Source organism: Hippocampus bargibanti, linkage group LG06, assembly GCF_051943395.1.
Source record: "Hippocampus bargibanti isolate YZ-2025 linkage group LG06, ASM5194339v1, whole genome shotgun sequence".
Lineage (NCBI taxonomy): Eukaryota > Metazoa > Chordata > Actinopteri > Syngnathiformes > Syngnathidae > Hippocampus > Hippocampus bargibanti.
This window is the reverse complement of record NC_142739.1, coordinates 175033-200292: the sequence shown is the minus strand read 5'-3', so window position 1 is coordinate 200292 and position 25260 is coordinate 175033. Positions and strand designations below refer to the sequence as shown.

Below are 25260 nucleotides of genomic sequence, written 5' to 3'. Positions count from 1 at the left end.
CTCTACAAAGATGAAATGCAATTTCCTCTGACCTTCTCTGTACTTCTCTTTCAGCATCCTTAAAGGACAACCAACACCCCCGGACAAGTTCCGTCCATAATTTGTAAAATCACTTCAAATGACTTCTACTGAGCTGAGATATTTTACGTTTTATGACTTGCACTGAATATTCATGAAGTTTTGTTTTCGAGTTGATGACGATGCCGGACGTTTGGTCACATTTGGTACGCCCAAAGCGACACACAATGCATTTTGGGTACTTTTTTTCGCCTGAAAAACGCCTTGCTTGAGAAATTAGAAAGAAACCTACAAAAATAACGCGATGGCGAATTTTTGTGTGTCGCAGCCAATTGCGGTAACACGCAGAAAGAATGTGTCAGTTGACACAAATTCCCAGCGCACAAACCAGCTCATTTCCAACGCAGCAGAGCAGTCGAGCACCAGCAGAGCAGTCGAGCATCAGCGGAGGCGAACCAGGAAGCTAACCAGAGTTAGCGATTTGGCGCTTGGATAGCGGAAGTTTGATGTATGTTTACTGTTGCATTAACTGTTGCTGGTTCATTGCTTCTACGGGTGTTGATGGAAGAGGATGGTTAAGTCATCAGGAAGCCAGGTGTTGATGAGAAAATTGGTTTAATCTTGAAGACAGCGAGGGAGGTCAGCGAAGGAGGAAGCATGGCGAGAGAGAGAGATGAACTAGAATGGGAGAGCATTTTATATGGCGCACAATGTAGGACGCGATAGGATGTGACGTAATGTAAACATCAACATCATGTAAGGGAAGGGAAGGATATGACGTATCAGGAAGTAAAAAATGTAAACAAAGATTAGGTAGCGATGTTTAGAGATGTTTGTATGGCGAATAACCCCAACATCTCCCCCCGATGAACATATTTACCATCGATGGAGGTGAACAGAAGGAAGAAAGAAAAGAAAATCACAAAATAGAACAATCACAATGGAAACAATTTCAAATCAAAGTAATGTCATTCGCTACAACAGTCAAATCTTCATGGCATCCTGGATGGTGATCACCAGGACGACGAAGAGGAACGAAATTGTTTGTAGCATTTGTCGCAAGCAGGCCCCCGGGTGTAGTACGGATGAGCTGGTGACTGGGGAAAGGGTGTGATTTGTCGACGCGGCTCCAATGACGTGCATCGGGAATCTTCTTGACGAACGATGTCCTCGCGAATCCAGGTGAAGCTTGTGGCTGCTAAAACGGCTAGCAGTTCCGCAACCGGTCCATCCCACGTTGGCATAGCCCGTGTCATCTTCTTCAGACCGCAGCTCCGTCCTGTGGAGAACAAAAGAAGACTTGTGCCAGGTCACATGTCGAAAGGATGGTTTCATTCTGCACATCACACTTTCTTGGCGTTTCTTTCCCTATCAAAATCTGTCTCATCGTTTAAGCTCTGCAATGCATTCTCTCACAGAAATGGCAGTAAGTTATTGTTAGATGTTAGTTGGTTAGTATATGTTAGTGCAAAACTGGGCAAATTACGGCCCGCGGGCCACATCCGGCCCTTTGTACGTCCCTGTCCGGCCCGCGTGAGGCCAATCATAAACGCCATCAATTAAACAAAAAAATGATTTAACTTTTATTTTGAAAAGCGTTAGGTCATTACGTATGCACGACGTAGACTCTGTCTTACGTGTATATACGCGAGAGTCTTACGTGTATACACGGAAGTGAGTGAAGGCGAGTAACGATGTGGTCAATTTTGAGAATTGACCACCTTAAAGTGAAAACACTTTATCAAATATAACTAAAATATTTTACTTTTGCCTTCAAATTCACTCAAATTTGGCTTCTGTTTATTCATTTGTTTGTTGGCTTATTTATTTGTTCACTCAGACTAATTTGCCTGCCTATTTAATTCAGTTTTTTTTGTTTCAAGTGGACGGTATTCATCAAAAAGCTATGGGAAAAAAAAAACAGTTATGTCATTCATGAGGACGCCAAGCGGAGATGAAAGTCTCCTCGCTGCATGGTTGGACAGATTTCCCGATGAGACAAGATAGTTGTCTGCATGGTACCCACTTGTAATGACAAGGCTCTTTACCCAGGGCACACATTCTCTCGTCCTGTGAAAGGAGAAAAGAACTGCACGGCGCAATCACATGCGGCAGGAACAATGTTTTTGCACAATACGTTTGTGAATGTTAACGCAACCGCTTTATTCATTTTATTTTGGTTTATTAACCTATTCGCGAACGAATCAATTTGCCGAAGAATGCGGCTGTGAATTTACCTCCCCCCTCTTACGGGCAGAGAAAAAAGGAGGGAGGACTGGGCCGTCCGCTCTCTCTGCTGGCAGCCCACCCCCCTTTGTCTTAGCGAAGCTCACACAACGCGCGCACGTACACAAAACCTTGACCTGATCGAAATTCGCATTACTAGCCGAAGATACGCAGATGAACCGTAAACAGAATTACTTTTGGCCGAAAGAATTCCACAATACATTCAGTCACCATAGCTGCATGCTAGCGGTAAAACTCACCAGTGAAACATTCCTGAGAGACGGACAGGGAGGGAGGCCCACTCGAACAGTCTCGAAGGAAAAAGAGAGACACAGTGCCCACACCACCCCTCCTCCCGAAATCATCAGCTAGGACCCGGAGTTTTTACGGCACCAAATGTTGCATTAACTGTTGTTCTTCCTGGTTCATTGCTTCTACGGGTGTTGATGGAAGAGGATGGTTTAATCATCAGGAAGCCAGGTGTTGAAGAGAAAGTTGGTTTAATCTTGAAGACAACGAGGGAGTTCAGCGAAGGAGGAAGCATGGCGAAAGAGAGAGATGAACTAGAATGGGAGAGCATTTTATACGGCGCACAATGTATGATGTGATAGGATGTGATGTAATGTCAATGCGACATCATGTAAGGGAAGGCAGGATATGACGTATCAGGAAGTCCAAAATGTAAACAAAGATTAGGAAGCGATGTTTAGAGATGTTTGTATGGCGAATTACCCCAACATTTACTCATTTATTCACACTGCATGCTAAGTGTGAGCTCACCTGGTGAAAGACAGCAATTGCCATATTAGTGGAGCAAACCGATCGTGTCATTTTTTACTCTGTAGCGCTGTCGTAGCTTTCTCTCTCATCTCAACATCTCTGATGTACGTGTGCTTATTCGAATTGTGGCGTTTCCTTTGTGTGCGTGCGCAAAACCCACCCCTATGTCTTCTACCACAGATTTTAACCAATCACGGGTGGCTTTACGGCTCTTATAGGCGTCTTCATATACTGGACAAAACACAGCTTGTGCGCCATCTTTTGCATTTTCTGGGCATTACATCGGAGTCCAAATCTTCACCGGTTTCATCACTTGCAGACGGCTCAAATTGATACGGAAGGACTTCTGTAATGAATTGCAAACATTTATGCTTTCCTCTTCAGAACTATTTGAATCATATTCGTAACTGGCTGAGTAACAAGAAAGCATCTTCTCCAAATCTGAACTCTCTGATGCCATTGTTTTGATTCTGGAGCAAGGCAGTTTGTGACTCAAAGTGACGTCACGAACAAGGGGGCGGGACTTTCTGAATCTCCCCAGTTTGCAGCTCATTTGTGGCAGTTTTGGGACACTTTAAGTCATTTTTATTGGTGTATTATGGGTATTTTTATTTTGATCCTATAAAACGTTTTTCTGATGTCAGTTAGGAAACAAAAATGGTGTCGGTTGTCCTTTAAAGGAGGGGTCCCCAACCTTTTTTTGCCACGGACCGGTTTAATGTCAGACAATATTTTCACGGACCGGCGGATAAATACAACAAAATGAAATGATACGACAGGCATGGAAACTGTTTTTCTTTCTTTTAAATATAATAATAAATGTCAAATGTGATCAACATTTATATGGTGTTTTTGCCACATTTTAAGTAGCTGCAATGTTAACGATGGTTAAGCTTCAGGTGACACCTTGACCAGGACATGGTCCCGGACCCCAGCATATTACTAGGCTCTTCTGTCGATGAAAATGTTTCTTCAGCCGTCATCTGTACTTCTTTGAAGGTGTCGGACGTTTTGCTTCTTATCCAAGATATCTGGACAGTAGGGATATACAGTAAAATCTCGTTATATCGATATTCAAGGGAGTCCGAAAAAATATCGATATAACCGGGACTATCGATATATCCGACCCTGTTTGCATGTAATTTTCTCCGTGCGTGCATAGAAATAGTATCGATATAACCGGGACTATCGATATATCCGATATCGATATAACGAGACTTTACTGTATATATGTATATATATATATATAGGGCCGATACGACCAGTAAGACTTTAGTTCGCTGAAGAAGCCTCTTGGATCAACGTCCGACTCCTTCAAAGAAGTACAGATGACGGCTGAAGAAACCTTTTCATCAATGGACCACTCCTGTACGACTGAGAGCTTACACAAACGTAGGCTTTTCTGGTTTCAAAAGTTGGCGGCAATGAATTTCTAGCTTTAGACTCATCACTATCTGACACTCTTTTTACTTTAAGACATTCCTAACTCCTCCTTCAAGATAATTCCAACTCCTTTCGGTACCTACACCATGATAGAACAACTTCAACCCTGATCCTAAACTTCTAGCCTTGCTCCCTTTCCAACTTTATCTTTATCTATCCATCCATTTACACATCAATGGACCAATAAATTAAACATTCTATGCAAGCATTTAACAAGCTGTCTGAACAGTTTGAATGAGCCATTTTCTCTGTTGACAAAGTTACATTTTCCTTCCTTTTCATTATCTGTTTTATGACCTATTTTCAGTGTATTCTGTTTTATATGTTGAATCAGGTGCTGAGCTGCTTGTGACTCAGCTTCACTCTGAAGGTGTGGTCGAAGAGAAGGAAAACCCCAACATTTTTCTTGTGACAGCCTCGTGGCAAAGATTACTCTCTGGTGCTGAAGATTTGGGTCTCTTCAAAGAGTTCAGCGATGGATCAATGAGGAGTTTCACATGCATCAACAGACACAACTTTAAAGAATTTCACGGTAACGTGAAGGCTGATTTTTGTTCTTGTTAACCCCATAACTCTAAAGCAGGGGTGTCCAAAGTCGGTCCTCGAGGGCCGCTGTCCTGCCTGTTTTCCAGCTCTCCCAGGAGCAACACACCTGATTCAAATGATCAGCTCATCAGCCAGCTCTGAGGCAGCATCAAAATGGTCCTGATTTGCGGCGGACCGACTTTGGACACCCCTGCTCTAAAGGATGCCTTTAACTTCTCTCTCTCATTCTCTCTCTCTTTCTCTCTCTCTCTCTCTCTCTCTCTCTCTCTCTCTCTCTCTCTCTCTCTCTCTCTCTCTCTCTCTCTCTCTCTCTCTCTCTCTCTCTCTCTGATGAGGGTATGTTCACGCTAATTTAATTTATGCACAAGACAAGAAGTTGCAGTCTTCCCCGACGCATATATTCCACCGGTCTTTCTCTTACCATTTCTACTCGAGCGCCCCTGTTGGCCGTTAGAAAAATTGGCCGCATCTCTGAATAAGCCGCAGGGTTGAAAGTTTGGGAAAAAAAGTAGCGGCTTATAGTCCTGAATTTACGGTAGTTTTAAAATATTTGACTACAATTATATGTTGAGGAATCAAAGCTACAGACATTGGGTCTGAGGGGGAAACCCTTCATTATTATGTATTTTTGGCAGTCCATATATACATGGTGTGGCCTCTCCTAGATATAATCTAAAATACATCTGTTTGTCTGTGTAGGTTCTCAGTCGTACAGGATTGGTCCATCGGTACGACAGTGAGGTTAAAATTTTAGCTAAAGAAAATTGATGGTTAGAAAGGGGAGTAAAAGAAGCAATTTTTGTAAAATAGCAAAACCCTTCACTAAATCGCCGTGGTGGTGTGAGGTATAGTTTAGATCATGCTTACAACATACTTCTTAGGTCGTTACGACATAGGCTTAGTCATGCTAATGAGGTGATACCAGAGTTTATGAAGCAATCAGAGACAGGGATAGATCATTAAAGGTAATCAGACAGAACAGAAGAGGTAATTATATTGTCTTCAGTGAGTTGTTTACTCTCCCAACCGTAGAGCAGGGACCAATCAGAGCAGAGGTCTGGCATCGCTACCTCTGTCCATTTGTGGCTGTCTTAATAAACACTTGATTTCCGCCATCGCATCTCCAACATTGAATATTTTCCGTTTGATCAAGCCCAATTGCGTCACAATTCGTCGCTGGGTCCTGTGTTGTTGACAATTCCAAATGACAAAATCAAATTTGGCGGAACTTAGAACTATTTAACTCTGAGGCGGTTGGATGAGAAACACTCCTACAGCATTTTAAATGTGTCTTATCTTGTCATCCTAAAAATGTTTAAAGTCGTCCTGCAAATCAAATAATTTCTCAACCACCATCCTGGCTCTGTTTGCGAATTGTAGCAGCTCACATCATCTGCATAAAAAGCATAATGAAAAAAATGTTTGTAATCATATTTTGCAACCAGTTTGTGATCATATTTTGCAACCTTGTACTCTTCAATTGAATTCCTCCACTGGGAAACTAATAAAGGTAAATCAAATCCAATCCGTTATCGACATTAAATACAATATATATATATATCGCATGTATGAATCATCTGTCCTTTGACTTCAGGGGAAGGACAATTGTCAGGTCAAAATAAGCGTAATGATCATTTCACGTTCATTATTTTAATAAATCTATAAAGTTTTCTTTTATGAAAAGTCCCACGATTTCAACTGGTGAATCTCTATTAAGTAATTAATCAGCAGCGAATCTTGCAACATTTACCATGTCAATTTATTCCAATTTGATATGAATGTTCCCCAATCATTCTAATTTGCCTGCCTATTTAATTTGCTTAGTTTTGTATTCATCAAAGAGTTATGGGGAAAGTAGTGTTATGTCATTCATGAGGACGTCGAGCGTAGCCGAAACTCTCCTTGCTGCAATCGGGTGTGGCATGGTTGGGCAGGTGCTTCGATGTGAGGGAATAGTCATCTGGATGGCCCCCACGAGTTCTCTGGCAATGACATGGCTCTTTCCCCAGGGCACAGCCTCTCGTCTTGTAAATGAAGAAGAGAGACCTGCGTGGCAGATTACATGCAGGCTGGAACAATGTTTTTGCACAATGCATTTGCCACTGTTAATGCATCCGCCTTTTTTCCTTTTTTTTATCGGAGGGTACAACATTTACCCAGTCGGTGAAAGAATCAATTAGCCGATCCTAGAATGCGGCCGAGAAACTTGAAAACATTTTTCAGGCGTCCCCAGAAAATGTTTCCGACTCCATCATGTTGATCATATTCACATGCGTCCCCAGAAGATGATCAGATGGATACAATTGAGCAGAAGGTCTTAATTTGCACCTGGCACTCGTTCTAACGCTGTCACTCGGTGAATTGATTTGCCAAGTCAGGTTGCAATGACTGAGTTCCCCCAGAAGAGGACATGGGTGCTCTATTGCAGCATTGTAAATGCACAGCTGGAGTCCCCACAGGGGTGCTGCCTGGGGGGGGGGGGGGGGTTTCCCGTGAGGAGGGGGTGCCCCCCCACGAGCATCTCCCCCACCCACCTGAGCCCAATACCCCAGGCTCGCCTTTTGTCTTCAGAAAATGGCCTTCCCTCCAGCCACCTGGTCGTTCGCCTGGACTGTCAGAGGTGCCATCAGCGCAGACACCCCCCATGGTTCCAGTCATTCAGCCCAACACACACAATGCAAAGCCATCACACTCTCTTTGTCATTGGCAAGTCACACACACACACACACACACACACACACACACACACACACACACACACACACACACACACACACACACACATAGACAGACAGACAGACAAAGACAGACGGCTCCTCAAAATGGCTCTCCTCCACCGACCACCTTGTGTCCACGAATTATCCTCCCCACACATAGAAACTCCCTCGGAACACCACATGGCATGCAATGTTGATGAATGCACTAATGTTGATGAATGCATTAATATTACAGAAGAATTACGATCATTCACAGCTGCATTTAAACAAAAAAAGAACATATAAAGCCTCCAGTTCGAGAAATAAATCCCCCTGGCCCTCGCGCAAAAACCCTGGTCAGCCAGGCGCACGGCAGCAAACCCGTGATCCGTACAGGCCTCACGAGTCACGCGCAGAAACTCTATGCCACGGGGCCCGGCCAGAATCGATCGACAATACCAAATTCTTTCGCCTCCACGACACTCCTAACCGCAAATCATCCGTAACCAGAATTCCTTGGCCCAAAAAATTCTGATGCAATACATTCATTCAACATACGGAAACACTACATTCATTCAATATACGGAAACACGCCATCGCGCACCGTGAAGGTGGCAGTGCCCACCATGCCAATCCTGGTGTGGCCGTATCCAAACAAGTCTTCTGCGTTGGCCTTGATCGGGAGCCGAGGAAATAGGCGCCGCACGGTAGACACGTTTAACAGCGACTTGGAGGCTGCAGTATCAAGCAGGAGTGGCAAGCTCACTCCGTCCAGCTCTACTGTGCACCACTTAAATGGCTTGGCGCAGGAGCCCAGAAGTGGATGGTGGTCCGGGTCGACCGGCCCGGGGAGCGGGATGATATGTTTGTCGACGTAGGGGCGGAGCGGCACATACTGGAGAAGTGGTTCATCTTACCGCAGCGTTGTCCGGTGGCCTTGCAAGCGGGTGCGCGTGTGGCGTGCGAGGCAGACCCACAGTTGGCACAAGGCGTGCGCGTGTTGGACCCTTGACGTCTGGCCACATTTATCTCGACACCGTTGTATGTGTTGTTGTGCGTCAGGTGCAATGGACACGGATTGTTCTTCAGCATTTTTGACCATGACATTCATCAAGGAGGAGACTGTGCTGAGCGGTTGCGCCTTTTCGGCAGCATGAATATGCCAGTACTGTTTTTGAATGGGAGGAATGTCGGTGCCATTCGACTGTCATCGCTGGACAGCTCTGGGGCCATTGTGCTTTTTTGCGCCTGTAATGGGCAGCATCTTCACAGCCCCGCTTTGTTCAGCGGAAGGTCGGTGCTGTTGGACAGTCTGCGGCTGAATGGATACATGGCTTGAGGAGGCCGTGATAAGAAGGAGCGCCGATGGGTATGTGGAACTGTCGCGGCTTGGAATTGATGTGGGACAGGAGATGTGAGACAATCTCTTTGTCAATGGATGCTACAGCTGCGTGTTTGCTTTCAACATTTAGCTTGTAGTCGAAGTGCACATTCCACCATGATGTCCCTGATCCACTGGTGAAGAGATGATTTGATCCTCTCTTTCATGTGGAACTGCTTTGTGTAACAGAGGGTACAGAACGTGCTTCAGAATGAAGTACTCTCTGTGTCTTTGTGTTGTCATGTTATTTGTTATTTATTTATTTTGTTCTTTTGTCTTCAAGACGGCGCCGCGAGAGTGGCTGCCTTTCCAGCAGCTCATGTATTTTGTTTTTCTACTTTCATTCCTTTCATAACTTTGCTGCTGTGAAATGTAAATTTCTCCACTGCGAGACTAATAAAGGCAAATCCAATCCAACATAGCTGCATGCCGATGTCACTCACCCGTAAGCAATCCTGAGCGACGAGCATCAAGAAGAGAGGAAGGCTCACTCGAAGGAAAAAAGGATTAGTCCTCTCGACGCCGATCCGCTAGATCCGGAGTTTTTTTCGGCACCAATAATGATGGGTTAAAAGTAATCGTTCGTCCCTGGTTCATTGCTCTTCAGGGTGTTAGAAGTGGGATGGTGAAATCAGCAGGAACCCAGGTGTTGACCAGAATAAGTTATTTTAATATTGTAGACAGCAGGGACATTGTGAGGTCAGTTGAGGAGGGACAGAGAGAGAGAGACGTGTTGGGAGAGCCTTTATATAAGACGGACATATAGGATGTGAGGTATAGGATGTGACGTATAGGATGAGACATCAAGTAAAGGCGGGCAGGATATGACGGGTCAGGAAGTCCAAGAAAAACTAAACGATGCAAAATGATGTTTAAGATGTTCGTATAGCGAATTGCCCCAACACCATGCGAAGAGTAATTTTTGCACAAGTCTGCCAGTCGATCCTGACAGCGTCAAGCAGTGTGAAAAAAATCCATCGTCACCAAAGGGTTTTGAAAAGCCGGTGTGCTGCGTGACAGAGAGGACAGCACGAGCTTGGGAGTGACTTTACCTCAGGATTAAAGTGATACTTGCAGCGCCAACGAAAGAGAGAATGTGAGCATGTGTGGCGAGGAATATCTGACACTATTCCGATCCGACACCCAGAGGAAGACTTCCATGGTTTCACTGCACGGGAGGATGATAGGATGGCTCTCATCAACTTGCTATGTTTTTGTAACCAGCCTTGTGAGTGAGTGCTCATGTGTTTCTTCTGTGTTTCAGTGACTAGGTGTGTTTTTGTACCTGCACCTGTGAGCAGGTAATAACGTGTTGCTACTGAATTCCAGCATTTTTTTTAACCAGCCTTGTTCGGGCTGTGTTACGACCAGAATGCTTGTTGTGTTGCTGCTACGATACAGGCACTCTTTTGAAAGAAAAGTTAAGGCATATTATTCCAACTTTGAAAACTTTCTGTGTACTGTCTTTATAAACACGGGGCTTGTAGACAGGTGTGGTTTATGTATGTACCAAATGGTTTTTCCTTTAAAAATGTACTGGGTGAGGTATATAATCAGGCGCGCTCTATAGTCCGCAAATTATGGGAAATATCTTGACAGCACTAACATCAAGTAGTTTGGAAATCCATATACCTTTAAACTGAATGTACAAAAAGCAGAAATGAAGCTAAGTGTCAATTTATGGAATAGTTTTATCCCTTCAAAGGACTTTTTTCCTTTTAACTTGAAGTGATAATGTATTTTACCATCACCTTGATTTCATCAAAATGTGGCTGTTAGCATTGCATTTTAGCATTTGGATGTTTGTTCTAAATTTCATCATATAAACTTCCCCCATTTTTCTTTTGCAGGCGATGGTGATGGCTTCCTCAGTATGGCGGAGTGCCAGTACATTATTAAACATGAGTTGGAGACTTTACGAGCTAAGGATGAGACTCATGTTCCAGGATACATGCAAGCTAAGCTCTACCCAGGAAAATCTATCAGTGAGACTCTATCGATTATGCATCCGAAACAAAATCAACTTCCTCCATTATATAATAATATCCTCCTTACTGTTTGCTTTCAATACATTTTCAGACTGAGCTGAGCACATAACGCCACTCGAGGATAGCAGTCCGATTTGCGTAGATCTCAACCAGACGCGTCTGTTTTGTTTTTTTTTTTTTTTAATTGTGAGTGAACAATACGAACGCGTCGCCTCACAGTGGAACGGAACACAAGACAAACGTCCGATTTGTGGAAATCTCAGCCAACAACGTCTGCTTCTTACTTAAAAAAAAAAAAAAAAAAATCAACAATACTAATGCGTCGGTAACAATGACAAGGAACCGCAGGGTAGTCGAGTGGCGAATTACTGTGCGCTCAGTTTGCTCGAGAACTGAATTTCGGTCGTAAACCGAGGCATTAAAAAAAATGTAATTTTTGGTCAAAACGGAATTGGACGAGAACCGAGATGTTCCGATATATCTATATATATATATATATATATATATATATATATATATATATATATATATACAGTAAAGTCTTGTTATATCGATATCGGATATATCGATAGTCCCGGTTATATCGATACTATTTCTATGCACGCACGAAGAAAATTACATGCAAACAGGGTCGGATATATCGATAGTCCCGGTTATATCGATATTTTTTCGGACTCCCTTGAATATCGATATAACGAGACTTTACTGTATATATATATATATATATATATATATATATATATATATATATATATATATATACACAGTAAAGTCTCTTTATATCGGTTATATCGATAGTACTGCTTATTACGATACTATTTCTGTGAACGCAAGGAGAAAATTTACATGCCGCAGGATCGGATATATCGATTTTTTTCAGACTCCCGAGAATATCGATATAACGAGACTTCACTGTATATATACAGTAAAGTCTCGTTATATCGATAGTCCCGGTTATATCGATACTATTTCTATGCACGCACGGAGAAAATTACATATTATTATATTTTTTCGGACTCCCTTGAATATCGATATAACGAGACTTTACTGTATATATATATATATATATATATATATATATATATATATATATATATATATATATATATATATATATATATATCTCATGGATTGGATGCAATGTGACACATTGTGTGTGTGTATATATATATTTATATATGTGTATATATATATTTATATATGTGTGTGTATATATATATATATATATATATATATATATATATATATATATATATATATATATATATATATATATATATATATATATATATATATATATACACATGTCGGCGCGGGGTACGGCCGGGGAGAGGGCAACTGGTAGAACTTTTTTGCTTCGTCGTCCGCCTCAGTCCGAGCGTGTGTCTTCTGGCTTCTCCGTGAGCAGGGAGAGCGATTTTTGGACTGGTCGCATGCGTGGGAAGCCGCACGTATTTGGGTCAGCAGAAATCCTGTGCGCCAACACAGTAATAAAGATTGATAATACGAAATATAAAGTGATTAAAATGACACTAAAAGTTATAAGATTGATAAATGAACTGTCAACATTTTGGTATATAATAGTATTCAATAGAAAACTTTGCTTAAAAACAACAGATTGACATTATATACTATCCCGTCGTATACAGTGAACCCTCGTTTATCGCGGGAGATACGTTCCAAAAATAGCCCGCGATAGGTGAAATCCGCGAAGTACAATGTAGTCATAAAAAAACAATGTTTTTTTTTTCTTTTTTGGAAGGACTCTATTTCCGAGAGAAGAACATTGTTATTGTTAGTTGTTGGCACTCTTTCTTTTTTTGGAGAATAGAGAAAAGTTCATGGAGCAGAATGAGCTGTCAAAGCCAGTGTGTTTGATTTTATTCTGCTTTGTTTGCAGTGTTGTTTGAAGAGTTGTTTCTTTTACTTTGTTTGTTTGCACATTTGCATGCCATTAATAAAAACACGTTTTGCAAAAACAGAATAGTATGACAAAAAAGATAGTATGTATATATATATATATATATATATCACAGCAAAATACAGAGAATGCAATCAACAGGAGAATGGCAACAAAGCTGTTTTGTTTATCTGTACACTTTGGCAATTGAAATAGAATGTAATTTGTCCTCTTTTCCTATCAGTTCGGAGACTACAATCCAAAAGGATACTGATCCGTATGTTTCCACTCCATAACCAAGAGGAACTCAAGAGACTTTCTTTTAAGTGGTACAAAAAGGCCAAGACATCCCTTCAGCCTCTTGGTAAGAGAATGGATAGTGTACAAATAAATACAGATTGCACATATACAGTATCTATTAGTATGAGGAGCTCTGTTTAACCAATATTCAATATGGCAGTTTTTATGTTGAACTCATTCACTGCAATTCCCAAATTTATTCAGGATTGAAAAGCACCATTCCCAAATTAGTTCAGGTTTTGCTTTTTCTTCCGGCAATGTGACCTCTGGCAATGTTTTTCCCTCCCATGTGGGGGCAGCATTCGCCTTTTGTACACACGCCCCCAATTCCACTGCAGATAACTCTAGACCAGGGGCCTCAAACTCAATTGATCCGAGGGCCGCTGGAGGCAGAGTCTGGGTGAGGCTGGATTTCCACAAGAAAATCACAGATAAAACATTCCAATGTTGTCAAAATCTTTATTTTTAACACACAAAAATGAATACATGGAAAAATGAATAAAAAATAAATTAACCATTAATCTATAATTATCATAAGGCATATACAGACGACAGAAAAAAACCTAGGAAAACTAATTGTTGTAATGAAGTTTCAAATGTCTGTATTCACAGTTCTTTAACTTTCTCAACATAAAGAAAATATTGAACATGAACTGTCCTAAACATGGCTTCTCTTGCCTACTTGTTCAGCTCCACACACAAGTTTCATTCATATCAATCATGCGGGCTGCACTAACATTAATCTTTCATATCAAGGCGGGCCGCAAAATATTCTTTCTGGGGGCCGCATTTGGAGAAAAATAATTCCTGTTTTACTTCCAGATGACATCAGATGTTACTTTGGCGAAGGTCTGGCTCTCTACTTTGGCTTCTTGGAGTACTTTACAATGGCTCTTATACCTCTAGCACTCATCGGACTGCTCTATTGTCAGTTTGACTGGGAGAATTATGACAAATATGTGTTCTTCGCTGCTTTCAATCTTATCTGGTGTACTGTTACACTTGAGGTAAGAAAGCACATTCAATTTGCATGTCTTTAGTTGAAATATGTCATATTTTGATTTTGTTTAAATCACTCCTGTCATCTGGTGTGAATTATTCTGGTCTGAACATGAATCTACTTCAAAATAACACAAATAATTATATTATGACTTGATCATGTGATCCTATTTACTACTGAACTGTAACAAAAAACATTCCTCCCTTTAGTTGTGGAAGCGGTGCAGCGCTTCTCTAGCCTATCACTGGGGCACACTGAGCAGAAAGAAAGTGTTTGAAGAACCACGCCCTGGTTTCCATGGTATTCTTGGGTTTAACCCTGTGACAGGACGAGAAGAGCCTCTGTACCCCAACACAAAGCGGCAGCTTCGTATCTACCTCGTGTCCCTCCCCTTTGTCCTGCTCTGTCTCTACCTTTCTCTCTACGTCATGATGATTTACTTTCAGATGGAAGGATGGGCTCTCATGCTTCATGATAGGGGGCCTACTTTTTGGACAAAAATATTATTGTTCATTCCTGGTGTGATCTATGCCATGGTTATAGAAATTTTGAATATCCTCTACAGGTATGCTGCTGAATTCCTCACAGAGTGGGGTAAGTTTTTTTTTCTACATTAAACTGCCCTGTTATCTCAAATGTTCAATGTTTAATAAAATCTTTGCTTCAGCTCTCAATGATCTTTACTTCTTTGAAGGTGTCGGACGTTTCGCTTCCATATATATATATATATATATATATATATATATATATATATATATATATATATATATATATATATATATAGGGCCGAAACTACCAGTAAGACTTTAGTTTGCTGACGAAGCTTCTTGGATGGGAAGCGAAACGTCCGACACATTCAAACAAGTACAGATGATGGCTGAAGAAACCTTTTCATCGATGGACCACTCCTGTATGACTGAGAGCTTACACAGATGTCAGCTTTCAATGGTTAACTACAAACATGTTCCTTAAATTACTAATTTGCTCATCAAATAAAGTCCTGGATGAGCAAAATTGCGTCACGAAAATCAATAAAATCAATCAAATTCATGTGCAGTTGAGAGAAGTTGGGTTGTAATTGCTGTAGACTTCAATGGGCATGTTGACGAAGGAAACAAAGATAATGAGGAGGTGATGGACAGGTATGGACTCTAGATGAGGAACGCTGAAGGACAGATAGCGGTTGACTTTGCAAAGAGGATGGAAATGGCGATTGTGAATACTTTCTTTCAGGAGAGACAGGAACATAGGATGAGCGATAAGAGTGGAGGCAGGAGTACACAGGTAAACTACATTTTGTATCAATTGTGCCATCTGAAGGAAATCAGTGACTGCAAAGTAGTGGTTGGTGGTGTGTAGGATGACGCTGGCAGTGAGGAAAATGAAGAAACCAAAGGCTGAAGTGAGGACAAAATGGTGGATGTTGAAAAAGGAAGAGTGTTGCATGATATTTAGGAAGGGGGTAAGACAAGCACTGGGTGGGCAAGAGGTCCTTCCAGGTCACTGGCAAACTACGGAGAATGTAATCAGAGAGAGGTCGGAAAGTAATTGGTGTATCGACTGGAAGAAAGGTGGATAAGGAGACTCGGTGGTGGAATGGGGAGGCGCAGGAGTGTATACGGAGCGAGAGGTGAGCAAAGAAGGAGTCGGACACTGAGAGGACGGAAGAGAGTAGACAGCAGTATAAGGAGACGCAGCGCACGGTTAAAGTAAAGGTGGCAAAGGCCAAACAAGAGGCCTATGATGACTTGTATGCTAGGCTGAACAGCAAGGAAGGCGAGACAAAGAGACACAGATGGTAAGGAACTGCAGCAGGTTAGGATGATTCAGGATAGGGTTGGCAATGTACTAACAGGTGCCAGTAGTGTGATGGCAAGTTGGAAAGAGTACTTTGAACAATTGATGAATAAGGAAAATGAGAAGGAACAAAGAGTAGAAGATGTGACTGTTGTGAACCAAGACGTAGCACACATTAGCAAGGATGAAGTAATGAGGATGAGGGTGGAAAGGCACTCAGGCCTTATGGTTTACCAATTGAGGTATGGAAGTGTCTAGGAGAGGTGTCAGTGGTGTTCCTGACTGGGCTGTTCAACAAGATTTTAGATGGTGAGCAGATGCCTGAAGAATGGAGACAAAGTGTACTGGTGCCCATTTTCGAGAACAAGGGAGATTGGCAGAGTTGTACTAACTACAGAGGAGGAATAATGTTGATGAGCCGTACAATGAAACTAATGGAAAGAGTACTTGCAGCTTGACTAGGAGCAGAAGTGAACATTTGTGAGCAGCAGTATGGCTTCATGTCAAAAAAGAGTATGTCAGTTGCAGTGTTTGCTTTAGGAATGCTGATAGAGAAGTACAGAGAAGGTCAGAAGGAATTGCATTGTGTCTTTGTAGATCTGCAGAAAGCGTATGACAGGGTGCCCGGAGAAGAGCTGTGATATTGCATCAGAAAGTCTGCAGTGACAGAAAAGTATGTCAGAGCGGTGCAAGACATGTATCATGACTGTAAGATAGTTGTGAGGTGTGCTGTCGGTGCGACGGAGGATTTCAAGGTGGAGGTGGGACTGCACCAGGGGTCAGCTATGAGGCCCTTTTTATTCGCTATGGTGAAGGACAGGCAATGTTCGACAAGAATCTCATTGGACCATGATGTTTGCAGATGACATTGTGATCTGTAGTGAGAACAGGGAACAGGTGGCGGAGAAACTAGAGATGTGGAGGTATGCCCTGTAAAGGAGAGGAATGAAGATCAGTCGCAGCAAGATGGAATATGTGTGTGAATGAGAGGGACCGAAGTACAAGAGTGATGCTACAGGGAGAAGAGATAAAGAAGGTGGAAGATTTTAAGTACTTGGGGTCAACTGTCCAGAGCAATGGAGTGTGTGGAAAAGAGGTGCAGTGTTTCCAGGCAGGCTGGAAAGGCTGGAGAAACATGTCAGGTGTGATGTGTGATAGAAGGGTTTCAGCAAGGATGAAAGCAAGGTGTATAAATGGTGGTGAGACCAGAAGAAAAGTCAGGAAGCATAGCTGGAGGTAGCAGAGATGAAGATGTTGAGGTTTTCTTTGGGAGTGACCAGGTTGGATAGGATCAGGAATGAGTATATCAGAGGGACAACTCATATTAGTGGCTTTGGAGAGAAAGTCAGAACATGAAAGAGACAGGCAGACGACAGAGAGAGAGTGAGAAAATGGGTAGAAAACAGTGAAATTTGGACTCGTTTCAACTTTGGTAGTTCAAAGGCAGAGTGTAGACAGCAAGGTTAAAATAACCCATCAATCAGGCTCCACAAATAATCCGCACAAGCCATCTGTACACTTGATGCAAAAAGCTATCAACTCGGCTAAACAGAACACAATTGATGAGTAACAAGGTAAAATTATGGCAGAGAAAGCACCTACAAGGGATCATTCCTCAAGATGGTGAAAGAAGCCTATGTTCCTCATCAAGTGTTTAATGCTGATAAAACCGGCCACTCCATTACATCAAGCATCAACGACCATCACAAAGGTAAATAAAACGACTTCATTTCCAGTACAGTTTATTTCTTTAATTATAATAATTCCATAGCACATTTTTATACATACAATAAGGTCGATTTTGTGTAGTTTTAAGGCTTAGAAAATTAGAAAGTAGAAAATTATGTTTTATGGGGACCTGGGAACGGATTATTCTCATTTTCATGGTTTCTAAGGGAAATTAATTTTTGGGAAACACACTTTTCGCCTTACACACTCTGTCTGGGAACCAATTAAGTTCGTAAGCCAAGGTATCACTGTATTTGTAAATATATTTTGACCAAAAAAAAACAGACCTGCTTGGGAAAATGCACAATGCCATGAGCTTTCCCATGACATTGGAATAATAATCTGTTTTATCAAAGTTTTGATCGTAGGCATGGTTATTTAAACAGGAATACGTGACATATTTGTTCCTTTTGAGTTTTAAAATTGTGTGTGTGTGTGTGTGTGTGTGTGTGTGTGTGCGTGCGTGTGCGTGCGTGTGTTTTAGAAAACCACAGGCTTGAATCTTCATATCAGAATCACTTGGTGCTCAAAGTGTTAGTTGTATGTATAAAATGCTACTTACTTGACTAATTAACCATGACATTATTAAATACATATGAAAGACTGTTTTTGTAAATTAACTGTTCTATTTCTTTTCTCCTTAGTTCAACTTTTTCAATTGTTTTGCATCACTGTTTTACATTGCCTTCATTATGCAAGACTTAGTGCTGCTCAGACAGGTTGGTCTGATTTTATTCAACACCCATACACTGTCTCATAAATGTATAGTGCATCGAGAAAGTAAATAATGTTTTACTTTTCAAAATTATCTCGATAGTCTTATTCCAAATGGAAGGCATTGAAAGGCGCTTATAAATTAAATGTATTATTATTATTATTATTATTGTTTCTAATTTAAAATTTTGACATGAGACTGTTACAATATAGCTCCAATGGTTCACATCTGCGCTCACATTTTTTTTTCTACTCACCTCTCCGCTCGGCCAGGCCCACTTCATAAGGCACAGGTGTCAAAGTCAAGGCCCGCGGGCCAAATCCGGCCCGCCACATCATTTTTTTCGGCCCGCGAAAGCAAATCACACTTGTTAAATTCCATGATGATTGCTGAAATCTGAGCCAAAATTTCATATTTTTGGATGTCAACCACAATAAAGGTATATAAATTCTTGACTTCAGATTTGAAAACGAGTTGAGTCATTAATTTGCTGTGTTCTCTATATGTAATATTTGAAGGGATTTAAACATTCTAATGGGTTCCCCAAATTCATAACGGCCCTCGAGAGGAAACCATAACTACAATGTGGCCCGCGGCAAAAAATGACTTTGACACCCCTGCCATAAGGCACATTGTGCTCAGTGGGGTGCACATTTTAAGATGGGGGTAGGTACTTTTTAGCTTGGGGCCACATTGAATTTGAAAATTCAGGCGGATCGTGTCAGCACAAGATATGTTCCATTTAAAAAAAAACACACACATTTTTACGTCCGTACCAAACATCAACACAACAAAATAAGAATAACAGGAAGAATAAGAAAACCATAAAACCCCAACATTGGGAAATAGCAATCGAAAGTAGAAAAATTTAAAGGGATGGTGGTTAGAAAAGGATTAGTATTGCCTGCCCAAAAATGAATGTTTCAGAAAATGAACTGTAGACAGTATAGAATGCACTATAAAATATAAAATTGAGATCTAAGCATATATGCAACTGCATATACGTATGATGCATACGTTGGCTGTGCTATTTACAATGTATGGATTGGGATGCCTCCAGGTTGTCACGTGTGTTGATTTAAAAGCCTGACAACAGTCAGTGCAATGAGCGGCACTATCTCTCCTTATTGCATCGCGGGTGTAACAGTCTCAGTCAAAGTCAGCTTTATTATGCATGACATACAGCATAGATGAAATTACTGTCCCCTCGGACCCAGCGTGCAAGGCACTTATAATGTGGTTAAAAAAGCCACAATTGACAACAGACAATACATGTAAATTGTCAATGTAAATGAGGCAGTTTGTTGTATGTAAAGTGACGTAGTGTAGTAATGCAAAAACAAAAAAGTAAATGAGGTCGTGCACAAGAAAAGAAAAAATAGAGTTCAGGATGATAGTACAGCGTGTAGTGTGTACTCAGAGTTCGGTGAGTGTGGCAGTGGGAAGGGGGGCAGGGCTGGGAGGGAGTTGAGTCTCCTGACTGCCTGGTGGCAGAAACTGTCCTTGAGCCTGCTGGTCTTGGCTCAGAGACTCCACAGTCTCCTATCCGATGGTAGCAGGCTGAAGAGGCCGTGGGAGGGGTGGGATCGCCAGCGATGGGATCGCCAGCGAGCCTAATGGCTCTGCTGGTGACGCGGGTGTTGTAAACGTCCTGAAGGAGAGGGGGACACGATTATCTTCACAGCTGTTCTCACGATGCGCTGCAGTCTTACAGCAGGACACGGTACAGGCGCCGTACTACATGGTGATACACTTTTCGGGACCAGGATGATGGTGGTTGGTTTGTGGCACGTGGGGACAATAGCCTGGCTCAGTGAGGTGTTAAAGATGTCTGTGAAGACATCTGTGAGCTCCTCAGCGCAGTCTCTCAGGACACGGCCAGGAATGCCATCAGGACCTGGGGCTTTGCGTGCGTTGGTCCCTCTGAGGGATCGCCTCACGTTGTCCTGGGTCAGTGTCAGCACCTGGTCGCCAGGAGGTGGTGGGGTCTTCTGTGCTGGAATGCTGTTGTCTGCCTCGAAGCGGGCAAAGAAGTCGTTCTCGCAGGTCTGTGGAGAGGGCTTGTAGTCTGGGATGGTCTGTATCCCCCACCACAGGGTCTGGGTGTCTCTGCTGTCTCTGAAGTGGTTGACGATCCTCCTGGAGTGCTGTCTCTTGGCCAACCTTATGCTGCGTGACAGGTTGGCCCTGGCAGTCCTCAGGCCCAGCTCATCGCCAGCTTTGAAGGCAGCGTTCCGAGCCCTCAGTACCCTGTGGACTTCACCCGTCAGCCATGGCTTCTGGTTGGCCCGGATAGTGACGGATCTGGGTGGGCTGAAGAGATAAAGCCTTAATGGATTGCAGAGGACATCCCAAAATACTTCAATTTCCTGAGTAGGAAGAGGTGGCTCTGCCCCTTCCTGATTAGGGGTGCCCGTGTTTGTAGACCAGTCAAGTTTATTGTTGAGAATAGGTATTTGTAGGAGGTCACCCTTTATACAATACATTCCAATACCTCTTGATTTATATATATCGCTTTAACAGCTGAAGCTGCCACAAAGCGCTTAGCATGGACAAGTATCATATACAGGGAAAAAAAAACAGTCAGAAAGTTGGTAGAAAGCACCATGGAGTGACACCAAGATCAAGTTAAAATCATGCTGAGTTGAATGCCAAAGAGGACAAGGGAGGTTTGAGATGGGTTTTAATGATGGGCAGCGAGGGTGCTTGCTGAATGTTCAGTCGAAGGTCATTCCGGAGAGTGGGAGCAGAAACGGAAAAGTTTTTGGCACATTTAATACAAATTTCCCCATCGTGGGACGATTAAAGGCTTTCTGATTCTGATAATATTGTCTGGTCAGCAGACCTGAGGGGTCAGGAAGGTTTGTAGAAGTGGATGAGCTCAGAGATGTAAGGGGGCCATTTAAAGATTTGAAGGCAAATAATAGGATCTTGAAAAGAACTGTAAAATGTATTGGGAGCCAGTGAAGGGATGCCAGAGTAGGAGTTATGTACCAATCAATAGGCAAGCAGCAGCATTCATTTATGACCATACTCTGGATGTTCATCAGTGCAGGTGAGCAGTTTCCAGCAGAAATCCACAACCAACTCCTTAGTTTTTGTAGGGTTGATCTGGAGGCTGGCATCAATCCATGAAGTCTTTCGTCAGTCCCTTAAACTCCTGATAATCTCATTGAGTAATGAGGCCAACAATCGCATAGTCGTCAGAGAACTTCTGAAGGAAGCAGGTTAGAATAATGTAACTGAAGTCCAAGGTGAAGAGGGTGAGCAGGAATTGAGCCAGGACACTCCCCTGTGGCGCCTCAGTGCTGCAGAGAAGACTCATATCTGCGTGCTTTTACATACTGCGGCTTGTTTGTGAGGTAATCTGTGATCCAGGATGTGAGTTGGTGGTCCACCCTGGCGTGCCACAGTTTCTATCCTACAAGGTTGGGCTGGATGGTGTTAAAGGCACTGGATAAGTCAAACACGATCCGAACCGTGCTCCCAGTATTCTTCAGATGTAACAGCACCGAGTGGAGAAGGTAGATTATGGCGTCATCCTCATTGCTGGTAATAATAATAATACGATGTTGGGTTGGTACAAAAATTGCAGCGTGTCCAATGATGAGCTCACCAGCTGTCGCAGGTAGCCAAGGACTGGTCTCTTCAGCGTCTTCATCAAGTGAGAAATCACACCGGTCTGCAGCTGTTGAACTCCTACAAGTGGGGGGTACAAAGTTTTCCACAGCTGCGGAACACTGACCAGCTTCAGGCTCAGGTTGAACATGTGCTGGACAATGTCTCTTAGGATGTGGATAGTCACCTCTCTTGCATCGAAGGAGCCCGAGCTTGTGTCCGAGGTAGAACATTTCCGACTAGATATAGTCGGAAAGGCACTTGCCTCCACACATCCTGGGTTTTGATACCAGCCCTCTCGAGAGGGGTTGGACTCTCTTCCACATTATAGTTGCCTACGGTGAGAGGCGTAGAGCAGCTGTGGGCAAACTCATTGCTCCACGGCTTGCCGCCTATACATTTGGAATTTACTCCGGTATACAACATGGTTGCTTCCCTCCACCTCCGGGTGGGTCCTGACTGTTGTTTGTGCATACGCACCAAACAGCAATTCAGAGTACCCATCCTTTTTGGAGTACTTAGAGCAGGGGTGTCAAAGTCATTTTATGCCGCGGGCCACATTGTAGTTATGGTTTCCTCTCGAGGGCCGTTATGAATTTGGGGAACCCATTAGAATGTTTAAATCCCTTCAAATATTACATATAGAGCACACAGCAAATTAATGAAAAACTCGTTTTCAAATCTGAAGTCAAGAATAATGACTTTTATTGTGGTTGACATCCAAAAATATAAAATTTTGGCTGAGACTTTAGCAATCATCATGGAATTTAAGAAGTTTAATTTGCCTTCGCGGGCCGAAAAAAATGATGTGGTGGGCCGGATTTGGCCCGCGGGCCTTGACTTTGACACCTGTGACTTAGAGGGTATGCTGGAGAGTACTCCTGCTGGGTACTCCCTTGTTCTGTTGGGGGATTTCAATGCCCACGTGGGCAGTGACAGTGAGACCTGGAGGGGCGTGATTGGGAGCAACGACCCCCTCTCTTAACCCGAGGGCTGTTTTGTAATTGGACTTCTGTGCTCAACACGGATTGTCTATAACGAACACCTTGTTCAAGCATAAGGGTGTCCATATGTGCACTTGGCACCAGGACATCCTTGGCTGCAGTTCGGTGATTGACTTTGTGGTTGTATCATCGGATTTGCGGCCGCATGTTTTGGACACTCAGGTGAAGAGAGGGGCGGCGCTGTCAATTTAGCACCACCTGGGGGTGAGTAGGCTCCGATGGTGGGGGAAGATGCTGGTCTGACCTGGCAGACTCAAATGTATAGTAAGGGTTTGCTGGGAGCTTTTAGCAGAATCACCTGTCAGAAGGAGTTTCAACTCCAACCAATGGTAGTGCTTTTCCCATGTCCCGGGGGAGCGGGGGTATTACAGTCCGAATGGACCATGTTCCGTACTTATCTTGTTGAGGCGGCCAATCGCAGATGTGGCCGTAAGGTGGTTGGGTTGGTGTCTGTCATGGCCGCAATCCCCGTACTCGCTGCTGGACACTAGCAGTAAAGGATGCCGTTAAGGTGAAGAAGGAGTCCTATCAGGCTTTTATGGCCTGTGGGACCCCAGAGACTGGGGCTGACAGATATCGATTAGCCAAGTGGAATGCGGCTTTGTTGGTCGCCCAAGCAAAAACTCGGGGCATTGTGACTCTGAAATGGACTCTCCGACTTCTGTGGTTGAAGTCACCGATGTGGTTAAAAATCCCCTCAGTAGCAAGGCCTCGGGGGTGGGTGAGATCCGACTGGAGTTCCTCAAGTCTGTGGAGGTTGTGGGGCTGCTCGATTAACACTTCTTTGCCACATCGCGCGGTCATCGCAGTGAGTGCCTCTGGATTGGTAGACTGGGGTGGTGGTCCCCCTTTTAATAAGGGGGAACCGGAAGGTGTGCTACAACTACAGAGTGACCACACTCCTTAGCCTTCTTGGTAAGGTCTGTTCAGGGGTTCCAGAGGTGACAGTCCTGGAACAGATTGGAACAGTGGACCAGCTCTACAAACTTTAGCAGGGTCCTCGAGGGTGCATTTGCCCAACCAGTCTAAACATATTTTCTTTTTTTTAAGGAACAACGGAAGTTCGTGACAATTCGTTTTTTTGATTGTGTAGTAACTAAAGAAAATAGAAAAGGTTTTTTTTTTTTAAATTATTTGACTTGAATTAAAATTATTTATTTATTACAAAAATAGATAATGTTTTTTTTAATTTGCAATTTAGAAATATCCTGCTCCAGTGAATGTTTTTTGGTTTATTTCAATCAGTTTTGGATACGGCAATGTAGTTAAATTGGGTCCATCAATTTTAGAATTCGGCTCCATTTTTACCTTTCCCCGATGCATCCCTGTAGCTTGCGACCATAAATAAGTTTAGATCGACCTTTAAATCGATAGCTTTGCCTTTAGGCTCAGCTCCTTCACTACGACAACGATACAAAACGAAAAACGCATCACAGCTGACCTTGCACCTTTTTTTTCAACTGTGGACCATCGCTTTAGATTCGGAAGTGTTTATTTTCATCCCAACCGCTTCACATTTGGAAGCGAACAGCTCGATGTGAGAGTTACTGGGATAGGCTCCAGCATGCCCACGACCCTTGTGAGGATAAACAGATTCGGAAATGGAGTGAACAACTGATCCCGTGGTGTTCCCAGGCCATCTGGGGCCATAGTCTCTCCAGCGTGTCCTAACCGGGGTCTTCTGCCAGTGGGACATGCCCGGAACACCTCGCCAGTGAGGCATCCAGGAGGCCTCCTAATCAGATGCCGCAAATCCGATGACACAACCACAAAGTCAATCATCGAACTCCAGCCAATGGTGTCGTGGTGCCAAGTGCAGATATGGACACCCTTATGTTTGATCAAGGTGTTCGTTATAAACAATCCGTGTCGAGCACAGAAGTCCAATAACAAAACACCACTCGTATTCTGATCGCGGGGGTTCCTCCGAATCACACCCCTTGAAGTCTTGCTGTGATTGCCCACATGCACATTGAAATCCGCCAGCAGCATAAAGGAGTCCCCAGCAGGAGTACTCTCCAGCACACTCGCCAAAAAGTCCAAAAAGGATGGGTACACTGAGCTGCTGTTTGGTGCATACGCACAAACAACCTTCAGGACTCGTCCCCGCACCTGAAGGC

At 43.0% G+C, this 25260-nt stretch overlaps 1 protein-coding gene, 1 long non-coding RNA gene and 1 pseudogene across 6 annotated transcripts in view; 2 read left to right on the top strand and 1 right to left on the bottom strand.

Moving 5' to 3' along the window:
• Positions 1-25260, top strand: part of ano10a (anoctamin 10a) — a 41086-nt gene that overhangs the window by 4924 nt on the left and 10902 nt on the right. For all 3 annotated transcript variants that reach the window (XM_088997875.1, XM_088997873.1, XM_088997874.1), the window contains exons 3-9: positions 4802-4999; positions 10941-11075; positions 13223-13342; positions 14101-14285; positions 14488-14872; positions 18288-18343; positions 18448-18522. In XM_088997875.1, the coding sequence (XP_088854001.1) occupies positions 4802-4999; positions 10941-11075; positions 13223-13342; positions 14101-14285; positions 14488-14872; positions 18288-18343; positions 18448-18522 (1154 nt within the window). The remainder of the gene's footprint in view (positions 1-4801; positions 5000-10940; positions 11076-13222; positions 13343-14100; positions 14286-14487; positions 14873-18287; positions 18344-18447; positions 18523-25260) is intronic.
• LOC148896118 (uncharacterized) lies at positions 617-10317 on the bottom strand. 3 transcript variants are annotated; one of them, XR_016115192.1, is made up of 3 exons: positions 9534-10317; positions 8335-9263; positions 617-1297 (listed from the first exon to the last, which is right to left on the bottom strand). It is a non-coding gene; the product is annotated as an uncharacterized LOC148896118 (long non-coding RNA). The 3 variants fall into 3 exon arrangements; XR_016115191.1 differs by lacking the exon at positions 617-1297 and having other exon boundaries at positions 8125-9266; XR_016115190.1 differs by lacking the exon at positions 617-1297 and having other exon boundaries at positions 8125-9263.
• LOC148896117 (uncharacterized) lies at positions 15624-18281 on the top strand (annotated as a pseudogene).